This window comes from Grammomys surdaster, unplaced genomic scaffold, assembly GCF_004785775.1.
Source record: "Grammomys surdaster isolate TR1022 unplaced genomic scaffold, NIH_TR_1.0 138, whole genome shotgun sequence".
Taxonomy (NCBI): Eukaryota; Metazoa; Chordata; class Mammalia; order Rodentia; family Muridae; genus Grammomys; species Grammomys surdaster.
The window spans coordinates 9,663,572-9,678,034 of NW_021604596.1; the positions used below are offsets into that span (position 1 = coordinate 9,663,572).

The 14,463-nt window shown below is 40.2% G+C and overlaps 1 protein-coding gene across 1 annotated transcript in view; it reads right to left on the minus strand.

Annotated features, from left to right (window-relative positions):
- Positions 1 to 6,194: 6,194 nt before the first annotated feature.
- The window catches only part of LOC114617784 (stromelysin-1), a 9,312-nt gene continuing 1,043 nt past the window's right edge, over positions 6,195 to 14,463 (minus strand). Inside the window, exons 2-10 of the mRNA XM_028763428.1 lie at positions 14,082 to 14,326; positions 13,843 to 13,991; positions 13,629 to 13,754; positions 11,668 to 11,832; positions 11,371 to 11,515; positions 10,224 to 10,357; positions 9,655 to 9,814; positions 7,630 to 7,733; positions 6,195 to 6,563 (exon numbers count right to left, since the gene is read on the minus strand). Coding sequence (XP_028619261.1) covers positions 6,463 to 6,563; positions 7,630 to 7,733; positions 9,655 to 9,814; positions 10,224 to 10,357; positions 11,371 to 11,515; positions 11,668 to 11,832; positions 13,629 to 13,754; positions 13,843 to 13,991; positions 14,082 to 14,326 — 1,329 coding nt within the window. The 3' untranslated portion in view covers positions 6,195 to 6,462. The remainder of the gene's footprint in view (positions 6,564 to 7,629; positions 7,734 to 9,654; positions 9,815 to 10,223; positions 10,358 to 11,370; positions 11,516 to 11,667; positions 11,833 to 13,628; positions 13,755 to 13,842; positions 13,992 to 14,081; positions 14,327 to 14,463) is intronic.

The following is a 14,463-nucleotide window of genomic DNA, read 5'->3' on the forward strand; positions in this document are numbered from 1 at the left end:
AGTGGCATATATCCACACACACTCACACATGCACTTATATGTTCATGCACTGAGTAGGTCTCTCAGAGCCTCTCCTACATAGCAATTACATCGGTCACTGTGTACTGAAAGGTGCATTCAAACACTCATGTTTCCCCTACAATTGAAGTGAGTGATGATTCATGGCATCTGCATCCCCATTAATGAGACAAGGTGGTCTGTCTCTAGGCTATCCCTTCTCTCCTGAAAGGGGCTCAACCCTATATAGCACTGGGAAGCACTGACCTCCTCTGCATGGTCAGCTCCCCATGGTGTGACTCCCATCTTTGCCATGGTCCCAAGGTCTGGGTTCTCAGGACTAATTCCATTTGTGGACATCTGTCCTCATGGAGAAACCAACAATAGCTTCTTCATAAATAATGCTTTGGTAGATTTGGATGGTTGGATTCATTTGAAAGCACTCACTTCTTCTCTTCATTTGACTACAGCTTCCTTGTCTAAGAGGAGTAATTCATGAGACAACCAGCATAGGAGGAAACTGAGTGAAGAGCTTACAAAGACAAACCCCTGTCTTCATGGGTATCAGATTGGGGTGACCTCAGCTCAGGCAAGGAACACAGTGAAAATATTGCCATCAGGAGCTGGGCAGGGGTGGTTAAAGTGTGTGTGGCACCTAGAATGTTCTTGTTATTTTACTTTTTATTTAAAATAAGGTTATTTTCATAGAATATATTCTGAACATAGGTTCTTCTCCCTCATACCCGCCCCACCTTCCCACTTGTCCTTCTAATGCCACACCTTTCCCCCTGTCTCTTAAGAAAACAAACAAAAAAGACAAACAGGTACAAAAGAAAATGAACAAACAGAAAAAAAACCAAGCATCTCTCTCTCTCTCTCTCTCTCTCTCTCTCTCTCTCTCTCTCTCTCTCGCACACACATGCACACGCACATTCACATGCACATGTACACATGGGCACACACACACACACACACACACAAACACCCCACAAAAACATAAAATCAGAAACCAAAAGACTGTAATATTAAAAAAAATGGCCAACCAAAGTAATATAAGAACTTCAAAAAATTTTGAAAAATACCATTGAGTTTATTTTGTAATGATTGTGTACTGCTGGCCATGGGGCCTACCTTTAAGTGTGATTCATATATTTAGTGCTGCTCCCCTGGACAAACAAATTTTCCCTTTGGAGCAATTATCAATTGGGGTTCATTTCTTGGTTGGTGATAAAACCTTGTGTCTACTTCTCTATCTTAGCACTGGCACCCTGTCTGGTTTGGACCTGTGCAGGCCCCGTGTAGTCTATCACAGTCTGTGTGAGGTCATACTGCGTCAGTTCTGAGTGTGGAAGGTGTTGTTTCCTTGTTGTCATCTATCCCCTCTGGCTTTCACAATCATTTGCCTCCTCCTCTTCCGCATGTATAGTTCCTTGATCCCTGAGAGAGGGATTTGATGGAGACATCCAGTTAGAACTGTTTCCCAGTCCTCACTCTGCACATTGTTCACTTGTGATATTCTGTATCAGTTTCCGTCTCCTGAATGAGAGTGGTTTTCCAATGATGACTGAGACACTGATCTATGGATATAGCAGAGAGTCATTGGAAATCATTTTATTTCTACATTCCTTTAGCACAATGGTAGTGTTTGTTTCAACCCTAAGCATTGTCTGTCTAGTCTCAAGTTCTTGGCCACAGTGAAGTGTCAGCCATGAATTCCCTCTCATGGAGTGAACATTAAATCCAATTAGATTGTGGTTAGTTACTCCCACGATACTTGTGCCACTAAACCAGCATATCATGCAGACATGTCACCATTGTAGATCAAATGGTTTGGAGCTGAGTTGGTGTTAGCTTTTTCCTTTGGTTGTATACACAATACATTCTAGTACCATGAACACTAGTCAATAGGTGTCAAAGCCCTAGGAAAGCACCAGATGAACTTCTCTGTGGTCAGTGAAGAGTGGAAATGTTGTCTTCAGTAACAGGGTCTTCACATCAGTTTGTGGAGAGCAACCAATAATGTTGGTAATAGCCTGAGTTGTTTTGGAATTTCTATCAGGCCCTGTCATTGTTATTGTTTCATTGCTGTGAATGGACTACATGGCTAAGGCAACTCTTAAAAAGGCAAATGGGGTTGGATTATAGTTTCAAAGGTTTAGTCCATTATCATCTTGGTGGGAAGCATTGTGACATGCATCCAGACATCGTGCTGGAGGAGCCAAGAGTTCTACATCTTGATCTGAAGGCAGCCAAGGGAGTGTGTTAGGCAGGCAGCTGACTCTTCAACACTGGACAGAGCTTGAGCATAGGTTGGGACTTCAAAGCCCATCCCCAGAGTGACAAATTTCCTCAAACAAGGCCACACCTTCTAATAGTGCTATTCATGGTGGGCCAAACATTTAAACACATGAGTCTATGGTGGTCCAACCTGTTTAAACCACCACAGGTCCATTTGATAACAACTCAGTTAGATGGAACTCATTCCTGGTAAATACTAGAGGTTTCACTTGATTGATAGTAATGTCTAGTTGGGGCTCTAGCTGCCTTATTATTTGTTGATACCATTTAGATTTCCTTCATGCATGTATATATTTTAAGAAATTTCTAATGTATGTTTTTATAGGACTCCTCAAATATCCCATATTGTTATCAGTTTCTCTGCATATTTTATCCCTTACCCTCCTCTTCCCTCCTCCTCCCAGTTTCATCCTCCTGTTACAGTATCCCACCTGTTTCTCCCTAACTATGTAGTGTACTTCCCTTCCCTTGGGAGATCTTCCTTCCCCACTAGTTCCTTACTCTATACCTGATCTCTGTAGTTATTCCAAGAGCAGCATGTATACCAAAGACATAACAGCAAATATGCACATACAAGTGAGTGTGCATGTCTTTTGGGGTCTGGGTTATCTCACTCAAGATGAATTTTTCTAGCTCTATCTATTTGCTTTTGATTTTCATATTTTAACAGTTAAATAGTATTCCTTTCATTAATGTACTACATTTTCCTGATCCTTTCATCTGGTGATGGGAACCTATGTTGTTTCCAACTTCAGGAAATTACAAATAGAAGACCAATGAATACGTCTGAGCAAGAGTTTCTGGGATGTAGAGTCCTTTGGGTATATTCACAAGAGTACTATAACTGGATCTTGAGGTAGAATATGAAGTTTTAGAGAAGTGCCCTTTCCTGGCTTTGGGGGACCTAGAAAACAAGGGTTACTAAACTCACTTAAGAGAGAGGATAATGTAACCACTTGGAATCAATGTGGAAACAATTGCATACAGTGTGGTTCTCAAAAAAGTTCAGAAAATACCTGATCTTGAAGGAATTTATGTATGCTATAGCCTAGAAGCTTTCAAACTTTAATAAATTATAATCCTGTATTTAAACAAAATCCTGAAGCCAATTCTTGAAAATGTACTTACTTGGGCCTGATGTGGTGTTGCAGACCTTTAATCTCAGCATTTAGGAGGTGGAGGCAGGCAGATCTCCCTGAGTTCAAGGACAGCCTGAACCCACCAAAACCCACCAAGCCCAAGCCCTAGCCTTAGGTCACAGTAGGTTAGGGGTGGAATCTTTTGGACATGGACATGAGTCTTTGTGACTGCAGTGCAAGCATGTGCACATGCTGGGCATAGAAATTGAGTTTGAAACAGAGAACCAGTGTCTGAAGACACAAGGGCTGTTTCTTTAATTTCCTCTTGCCTCCCTGTCATGGTTCTGTCCTTTTGGCCTGAGAAATCATCCCTACTCTCCTCTAAGCTACAATTTAGTTTCCCTTACCTTTTTCCTGATTGAATGCAGAAAGAGAATGACGTTTTCCTCCTGCCCTGCGCAGTATGATGGATCAAGTATTTCCTTCTGCCTAAACTTCAATTCCTTTATCAGAAAGATGTGATTAGATTTACTTAACAGAGCTCTTGCCCAACCAAATTGTTAAAATAGTAGTTTTGTTAAATGCTTGACATTCTTCCTGGCATGTAGTAAAGCTATAGAAACACTCTGTTGTTTGTTGTTGCTGCTGACTTCTTGGATGAGCAAGGGTTTGAACCCAGGACATGGAGCTCTCTAGGCAAGAGTTGATCCATTGACTCACACTCCCGATTCTTTCTGCTTCCCACTGAGTTTTTTATCTTCCCAAATTTCTACTCTGAAGAAAATGGCTCATGGTTTTTCTTGTACATACTTACACACACACACACACACACACACACACACACACACACACACCCTATAAAAGAGACATAGGGCTGGTTTTTAATAACAGGAATGAATTCTATACTCATAGCAAATAATCTAGTTTGAATGTCTCATTTCACAGGTGAGAAACTCAAACCTATCTATCCCTTTAACTTACGTATTCCCTAAGTACAGTCCCCTCTCTGCTCCAGCCATCAACTTTCCTCAAATCCACCCTGTATACACATGAAAATATCTTGTAACTGGGTATGGTAGTACCCACCATTAATCCCAGCACATGGGAGGTTCTGGGATTAACTATAATATGTATAATATTTATATTATATAATTTATATATATCATATAATCTCACCAATTGATGAGGTGCTGGGTTTTTATCTTCTCACCTGCATCAAATCCATTCTTCTGTTGGTTTATTGGTAACTCCTCAGCAAATCCCCAGCTCTCCTTCCCCCTCTCCTCAGGCTCAGCACATTCCTCACTTCCTGTAAGCAATGAGTACTAGACCCTTTTAGGATCAAAGGTTCCAGAGACAACAGATACTAAGCCATTCTTGAGCCTTTAGATAAATCTATAGAACAGAGTCAGGATAGCAGAGTGGAAAGGTCAGAAACCAAATCACAGCAAATTCTACAGCCTTCCTTAATGCTGACTGTCCTTTGTGTAAAACTGCTTAGAAATTTCTTCTGCTTACAATCAAGGAATTCTCATTTACCAACATTCCACCACAGCCAGATTCTGTTCTGTGGTTTTCCCAGCCCTCACATCTTCCCCTGAAAGTACATAGTTCCAAGAAGAGCCTCCTAGAAGCACACACAAAAGTGTTTTGTTTTTTAATAACTTTTTAATCTTTTAAGTGTTTCTCCAGATTTGTGATCATTTGTACATTTTTGCTAGATTTTAATGGTAATTATAATAATCCCAACAAAGTCAGGAATTGTGTTCATAGTTTTGGATTTCTATGCCTCTAGTCTAGCAAAATGCCTGGCACATGGAATATGATTAATAAATTATTGTCCAGTGGATAGAAAGTCTAAAGGTCACTGACTGAGAGCCCACTATATGCTAGGCATTGAGATTCAAGTGCTACTGAGGCATGAGAAATCTGTTTTGGAACTGTCCTTTGAAAATGGACTTTACCTGTGGCACATATAGATACAAAATGAGCGCATGATGATTAGTTCTCATTCTCGTTCTCATTCTTGTTCTTGTTCTTCTTGTTCTAGTTCTTCTTGTTCTTCTTCATGTATGTATGTATGTATGTATGTATGTATGTATCTATCTTCTATCTATCTATCTATCTATCTATCTATCTATCTATCTATCTATCCATTCATCATCTATTCACTATTTATTTGAGACAGAACACATTTTCTTTCTTTCCTTCTCTCTCTTTCTTTCTTCCTTCCTCCCTTCCTTCCTCCTTTCTTTATTCCTTCCTTTCTTTTTTCTTTCTTCTTTGAGAAAACACAAGATGATTTCTTCCTGTTATTGTTCTTGAAATCAACAGGCAAACTACCATGAGTAAATAAATGAACAGCATCTTTATTAAATAAAATAAACCATCTACACAGAGATGATCACTTGTCTGTGGCCCAGGAGTGCCTTCCCTCCTCTCCTTGGGACACAGTGTAAGCTAAGCAGTGTTTCTGAATGTCCTCAACAGAGTCCCACTATACAGCTCTGGCTACTCTGAAACTCACTATGAAGATCAGGCTGTGGTTATTAAAAGCTAGCCCTATAATATCAGCCTCACCTTTAGTTTTTTCCATTGGGACTGACAGAAGACATAAGAAGTCTAGGTGGGGAAAATACTCATTTTGTGTTTTCCTGTTTGTATTGGTGCATTAGGTGAGCAAGTGGTCCAGTTTCTTTATGAATAAACTCACCATGAAGAGAGCAAACGTACTACCACTCAAGCTATGTATTGCTCAACCCATCAGTGCCCAAGCTGCTGAGCACTTGTTCTGGAAATCAACAGGTAAACTACCGTGATCACACCATCTTTATTAAATAAAACAAATCATCAACACAGAGACAGTCACTTGTCTGTGGCCCAGGAGTGCCTTCCCTCCTCTCCTTGGGACACAGTGTAATTTAAACAGTGCTTCTGAATGTCCTTCGACAACTTGAGGTTGAGTGATGCCATCCATAGCTCCTGTTTGGTTCTGCCATTGCAAATGCAAACCACTTCAGTTCACAAGACTCAGATGAAGAACTACCAACATCAGTTAAAATACACGATGCCTTCCTTGGATCTCTTTTTAACAATTAAACCAGCTGTTGCTCTTCAATATGTGGGTCACTTTCTTTGCATTTGGGTCAAACTCCAACTGTGAAGATCCACTAAAGAAGTAGAGAAACCCTGTGTGTAAAGATGAGAAAGTCTTGAGTCATTTTCCTCAAAGTGGGAAAGTTAAAAAAAAAAACAACTCAGTGAAAGGTAAGTGGAAAGCAGAAAGAATCGGGAGTGTGAGTCAATGGATCAACTGTTGCCTAGAGTGCTCCATGTCCTGGGTTCAAACCCTTGCTCATCCAAGAAGTCAGCAGCAACAACAAACAACAGAGTGTTTCTATAGCTTTACTACATGCCAGGAAGAATGTCAAGCATTTAACAAAACTACTATTTTAACAATTTGGTTGGACAAGAGCTCTGTTAAGTAAATCTAATCACATCTTTCTGATAAAGGAATTGAAGTTTAGGCAGAAGGAAATATTTGTCCCATCGTACTGCACAGGGCAGGAGGAAGACGTCACTGCGTTTCTGTTTTCAATCAGGAAGAAAAATCCTTCTTGTTTGAACGTATGATCTATTTCCTGTCTTCTTAACCTCTCCTTCTTCCTGTGCCAGTAGCCCAAGGCTGTTCCTGGCCCTAGAGAAAAGTAGTCACCACAGCCTTTCCGGATCTGCACTTGTAGCCTGCACTGTCAGTAAAGATCACCAGCTTTTATTCGCTTACCTTTTCATAGAAAACACATCTTTTAAGCTTTAGTGAATGCAATACAGGTAAGTGTTTACAAGGAACCAGCTGTTGTCTGTCATTAACAAAGTCAGGAAAGACAAAGTCTGAGACTGACTGGTGGAAACAGGTTGGGTAGAGAAGGCCTGTCAGCCCTACCAGGGTTCCCTCCATCACTGACAGGAGTTTTGGGAGAACAGGTCAAGAAAGGCTCATAAAGTGAGGCAGCTACTTGCCATCCGTGGGTCTTCCACTTGTGCATAAGATAGAAGAGCTTTGCTAATTACTTTTATGAATCACTCGAGGAGAGGCACAGCAGCCACAAAAGAAAGACACTGAAATTCTTGGGACAGAGAATACTGAGTTGTTTTTTTTTAAAACTGTGTTATTAAAAATTATTTCTCTTCTGTCCTCCCGTACCACAGAGCATTTCAAGGGCCCCGTTGCCAACAGACTTAAGTGTCCTCTTACCAAACGCTTCAAAGACAGCATCCACCTTTGAGTCAACACCTGGAAAGTCCTCAGCTATCTTCCTGGGAAATCCGGGCTCCATGGATTGTTTCTTCTCATCAAATCTGCACAAAATGACAGAAGTACAGGTTAGCAGCACATGGAGGGCATGCTCCCAACACTCGAGTGCTGTGCAACTCTAGTAGCCCTTCCAAGTTCTGCACATAAATGTCAAGCTTACTTAGCACCATATGTTTTTAATAAGCTAAAACTTAGCTCTTAAAATCATAGCTGTGATTCTCCTCTTCTCTGTGTGTCCACCCATTCCTCTTTCCTTCTCCCTCTCCTCCCCACTTTCCCCTTGGCAACCTCCCTGGCCTTTGTCCTCCGAGCCAGTGAACTGGTCAGCCCCAGAGCAGCTTCCCAATAAACCTGCCTTTAATATGATCTTAAAAAATAGATTCAGGAGGAACAGGAACAACAGCCTACTACAGGAATACTGCTTGTTACTGTTTTTCTTAGGCCTGGATAAGAGACTTATCATCTTCTTTCAACTATAATGGCATGATCATATGAATATACAGCCATATATATTCATGTACATATGCATATCAGTGCACACACATGTGTGGACTGAGTTACTGATCAGAAATACAATTCCTATGCCTAGTGATGCCATAGTGGTTAAGAGCACTTTTGCTGTTGTTTTCCCATAACCGGAGTTTGTCTCCCCATACAAATTCAGGTGACTTACGGCTGCCTATAACTCCAGTGTCAGAGGAACTGATGGATCCCTCTTCTAGCCTCTGTGGGCACCTGCATGTGCAGATACTCTCACATAGAAATATCCTCATAAATAGAAATGGAGTAATTGGGCTGTAGTAATGGTTCAGTTGTTAAGAACACTAGCTGCTTTTATGAAGGCTCCAGGTTAGGTCCCCAGAACCCACATCTGGGGCTCCCAACCATCTGTAACTCCTATTCCTGAGGAATTCCATGCACATTTCTGCTTCTAAGGGCACAGTAGGCATGTGACACACACACACACACACACACACAGACATACACACACACCCATACAGACACACACACACACATACACACACACACAGACATACACACACACATACAGACATACACACACACACACACAGAGAGAGAGAGAGAGAGAGAGGAGAATATTCATATACACAAATAAAAAACATTTTAAAAATAAAATATGCTTTCCATTTCACTCTCATAAGAAGTCTGTCTATATCTTCTTTCCTTATCCTGTGCACTGATTTTTTTTTTTTAATGAAAGCTCCCATAGCAAATGAGACTGAACAAGAAGCAAAGTACTGTAAGTGTGGTTTTGACTCATGGGCTATACACTGGATGATCTATCCTGATGTTTCAACATCTAGACTAATAGACTAGAAATCAGTAATCCTGTAAAGCAGGAGTCCTGAGTGGGAGCCGTGAAACAGCTCTGCTGTAGTGTCTCTTCTCTATGTAGGCAGATGTTAACTGAACGTGAGCTCAGCTGAAGTCCTTGAGAGGAAGATAAGGCCCACACAAGGGAGAAAATGAGAACTCTGGGACTCTGGGAAAGGACCAGATAACTGAGACTTGGGCTCTCAGTGAGGAAGTAAAGGCCAGCTGGACTTGAAAGTGGAGGGACATAAGCCTGAGCTTGAAGTGTGTGTTCCGGATTGAACAGGTAAAGGAGAGAAGAGGGGCTCTCAGTAGGTGGGGGAATATAGTACTACTGTAAGGAGTACTACTGTAAGGAAGTACGACTATGCTGCATAGGGGCTGGGGAATGAGGGTGGGATGGGCAGGGGTGGGGCTCTAAAAAAGAGCACTTAACTGCCGTTTGGAAGCTGCTCCTGTGTTTCAAAGCCCTTCCCACAGTTGTCCAAAGTGCTTGTCCTTGCCCAGAAAGAAAGGCAACAAGCCCACCCCTGGGGACAGGGCACAGTGGTGAGGTAAAAATGTTTCCTTAGGGGGAGAAAGTAATTCTCCACTTGATCTCTAAACTAAAGCATCCTCACAGCATCTCACCTCCAGTATTTGTCCTCTACAAAGAAGTAGGTCTTCTTTTTCTCCTTATTAGAAATGGCAGCATCAATCTTCTGGACGGTTGCAGGGAGACCCAGGGTGTGAATGCTTTTAGGATAACCTGCTAGCTCCTCTTGTCCACGGATACCCCAGAACTGATTTCCTACACAAAAACAAAACGACAACAGAAACATCGATAATGTTAAAAAGTCCTAGAAGTATGGCTTGTGGTTCTGGAGACACATTCTTAGCACTTTTGCTTTAGTAGTGAAAAGGGACTCAGAGTTTTAGATTTAGGCCTTAGGTCTGTGGTGTGCATGCAACAAAAATGTTCACATGGAGAGAAAGAGCAAAGATCAAATGAGGGAATTTTCAACTCAGACAAGGTCTCTCCTCAAGTTAATTTTTTTTATCTGTAAATTATAAACATGTTGGTTTTATGTTTTTCTTTCTTCCCTTTGACCACTTTTTTCATTATACAGAATTCGACACAGTGGAGAAAAGTCAATTCTGTTTACTTTCTTGCCAGAGGCTTCTTTCACTAAGTTAGAGCGGTATTGTGGGATAATTACCTTTGAAAATGAAAACAGTGTCTCTGTTAGAAACTTCATATGCAGCATCCATGTTGGATGGAAGGGATGGCCAAAATGAAGAGATCAAATAAAAGCCGGGCTCAGGGGTTCTGAGAGATTTGCGCCAAAAGTGCCTAAAAGCAGATGTTAAAAACGTGACAATTGAAAAGCAACCGTTGTCTTTAATGTTATGTCTCCTGCCCAAATTCCAATTTCACCCATAATCCATTCATTTTCTTATCCTCTACGTTGGATGTGCAAAACATAGGAATGTTATTACTGGGAAAATTTCTCTTCTTCTCCCTCTCTCTCTCCTTTTCCCTCTCCCTCTCCTCCAAAAGAAGACTGCAGCATCCCTTCTGTCATAGATTTATAGAGGAATATCTGTGAAAGCAAAATTTCTCACTGTGTCAATTAATTAGTTCAGCATAAGCTTGAACTACATGTAATACACATGAAACAGTATGTATCACCTACACTTCCCCAAAAGACTGAGTGAGTGTGTGTGTGTGTGTGTGCATGCACATGAATGAACCCATGTGCATGCATGCAGGAGTGTGATGTATAAATATTTTCCTGTACACTCACAGAAAAACCTAGAAGGATGCACATGAGGTCTTGAAGTAGGCTGTGGTGTCATGAGTTTTGGGAAGAGGCGAGAGAGAGCTGACAAGAGATACGAGCTGACCACAATTTCCAGGTCATCCTGGGCCTCTTAGAAAAAGTCAGCCTCTTAGAATATTTACTGTTCGTATACAGAGAGGGCTGGGAATGGAAGGCCTCAGTTTCTTTCATGCAGAATGGATGTTTTCTCACAGGCATAGTTACCCATGGGCAAGCGAACTGATAAAGCTCAGTGCTTCTCATGCTGCCATTTTGAAAGAAAGTAAAGAGAAAACTGACTATAAAGATTACTTCTACTCTATAAAAAATAACCCTGGCCTAGGAGAACATTTGGAACAAGAATTAAATTATGATACAGGCCTTCAAAAATGAACTTGCTCATTTTAGGAACACACAGAGAGGCCAATGCTCCAGAATTTGTTTTTAAAAATGTTTAAATGTATGTATCAATTTCCTGATTGTTGTCTCTTCTGAGATTTTTTTCATTGAAAATAGATAGTAATTCAGAGCTCTTTGGTCTAACCTGTCTTTGAAAAATAAGACTTCTCCCCGCAGAGTGCTGACCGCATCAAAGGACAAAGTAGAGCTGCACATTAGTGATGTCTCAGGTTCCAGAGAGTTAGATTTTGTGGGTACCACGAGGACATCAGGGGATGCTGTGGGAGGTCCTAAAGGGAACAGATTAAAGAAGGCAACATTAGGAGAAATATGGCCTGCCTGTCAACTCCATGCTTCCCAAATGTCCTCCAGAACTCTGAATTTAATCACAGATTCTCATGTGGGCAAAGCCACAAGGACTCCTTTTTCCAGTTTTTCTTACCATAGAGGGACTGAATACCATCCACATCATCTTGAGAGAGATGGAAACGGGACAGGTCTGAGGAGGACTTGTAGACTGGGTACATCAAAGCCTCAGCCTTGGCTGAGTGAAAGAGACCCAGGGAGTGGCCAAGTTCATGAGCAGCAACCAGGAATAGATTGGTACCTATTGAAGAAATCGTACATAATAAGTTTCTTATTCCTTACCTACATATATATCATATAGGCCAGCTGGGCACTGCATTTATTTAATTCCTAGAAATGCACAGGCTCTTATTCAGTTTGTTTGCTGTTCATTGAACAGTGGACTGATCATACACTCAGCAGAGAAATAAGTGTATTTAAGAACTCATGCTTGAGATAAATGTAAAATACCCAGACACAACCAACAGTTCTCTTTGGCTTCAAGAATGTCTGAATACCAGATCTTGCTTATTGTTGTCAGAAATTGAATGAAAATTATTTATTTATTTATTTATTTATTTATTTATTTATTTATTTATGTAGGTTCTCAGTGAGTTTTATTTGAAGTAATTATAAGAAATACAAATATTTTTGAGCAATTTTCTGCCAGTCTCTTCACATATATTCTCCATTGTTTAGCATATCTTTTGTCTATGAAAAGCTTGACACTGCTCAAGTATGTAGTTAGCACTTGACAATTTCAGTATCAGTCAACGAATCACATTTCAATTCAAAAACCCATAATTCTGTGCTTTCTGTTGGATCTTGCTAGACCGTTTTTCCAGCCTCATCATCCTATTACATATCAACTCCAAAAATATGACTAATGAGAGATGTCATAGGTTTTGTAAAATTAGTTTAAAGCATGACATGCCTAAGCATTCTGAATGAGATCTTGGACATGGATTGTACGCATATTCTTCTCAGTATAATATCTGAAACAAACCTCTCAGTGCTGACATTGGGAGGTGTGGGATGGTCATGATTGGCATAATCTTTGCAAATGTTATGTGTGAATGTTGTAGACCTGAGGGTGTTCTCATTTGAGTATCTGCAATAAGGTCCTCTGAAAAAATTGCTAATACTTGAAACCACAAATTTTATTCCTTGCAAAAATTAGATTTGTATTTTCTATGGATATCAGTTTATAATTTCTTTGTTAATCCCAGTTCAGTTCCCAAAATAATACAATTTATTTCAGCCACGGTTTTGAAAACTTTGAAAGTCAATCCCAGAAGTTCTGAAGTAAGAACCCTTCCCACTTATACAGTTGGTACTTGTACTTCAGGGCTAGTTTTTTTTCTTTCAGAAGCTTATAATAATTCATCTTAACATAGAAGTCACAAAAATATGAGCTCAATCAGATCAACAAAACTAACTAATCAAACAAAAATCTCCCTCTGAAATTTCTGAAATTTAATTTTGGCTTCTGGTTTGAAAATTACAAGTCAATGAGTAATACTTCCCTATTGTATTGCTTGAATATCTACAATTTGATATCATTGAAGATTTTAGTAATCATGGCCTTAGATCATAAAAGATCGATAACTGTTAAAAATTTAATGCTTTTTCTCCTTTTGTTTTATTTTTTCTATTTTATCGAAAATAGGTTATTTGCATAAACAATATGTTCTAAATAGTTTTCCCTCCTTCTACTCTTCACAGTTTCTCCCCATGTGACCTCTCATCCAGATCCACTCCCTCTCTGTCTCCCACTAGAAAAGAACAAGCTTCTAAGAGATAACGAAACACAGCAAAATAAAATATAATAAAACAAAATCCATCTCATCAAAGTTGGACAGGTCAAACATTTAGTGATATATTTTGTTGTGGAAAATAAATGGTTTCTAAGCATCTGAAAGTATTTTAGCAATGACTAAAACAAAGTATTCCATTAGAATCCAGAACATACTCTATCATTAGTACTGCTGGTTATGTAGACTTCCCTAAATATGAAAAGAAATGAAACTAAGTCGTTCTGTGAGCTGCAGCACCAACCTGTGGCATCCTCTGTCCACCGTTCATCGTCGTCAAAGTGAGCATCTCCATTAATACCTGGTCCAGGTGCATAGGCATGAGCCAAGACTGCTCCAGGCCCATCGAAAGGGACAAAGTCTCCATGTTCTTAAAAAAAGTGTATATATTAATAACTGGTAATTTTCAGTAAAATACCATCTGGCCATGAGTATTTCAGGAAGTTCTTGGCTTTTACCTCCAACTGCAAAGGAGATCATTATGTCAGCCTCTCCTTCAGAGATCCTGGAGAATGTGAGTGGGGTCACCTCCTCCCAAACCTTCAAAGCTTTCTCAATGGCAGAATCCACACTCTCTCTTGGCAAATCTGGTGTGTAATTCACAATCCTGAATGAGAAAAACCGAAGAAGGTAATCTTCATTTCTGTGATGCTTCTGACACATTTTTAATGCCCTGTGAATACTCTGGAGCCATTACCTGTAGGTGATGTGGTTTTTCCTCCATTTGGGCGAACCTGGAAAGGTACTGAAGCCACCAACATCGGGAACGCCACACCTGGGCTTGTGCATCAGCTCCATAGTGTTGGAGTCCAGCTTCCCTGTCATCTCCAGCCCTAGGAACTTCTGCATTTCTTGAATTTTTTTGACAACAGGACTACTGTCCTTTTTCTTAATAAACTGCTTCACATCTTTTGCAAGGCCATAGTAGTTTTCTAGGTATTTCTAATAGAATAAATACAACTTTTAAGTTACAATTCTGATTTTTAAGCTATTGTTATTTATAATAAACTTTTATAGTAAACATACACTGACCCTTCCTTCCTTCCTTCCTTCCTTCCTTCCTTCCTTCCTTCCTTCCT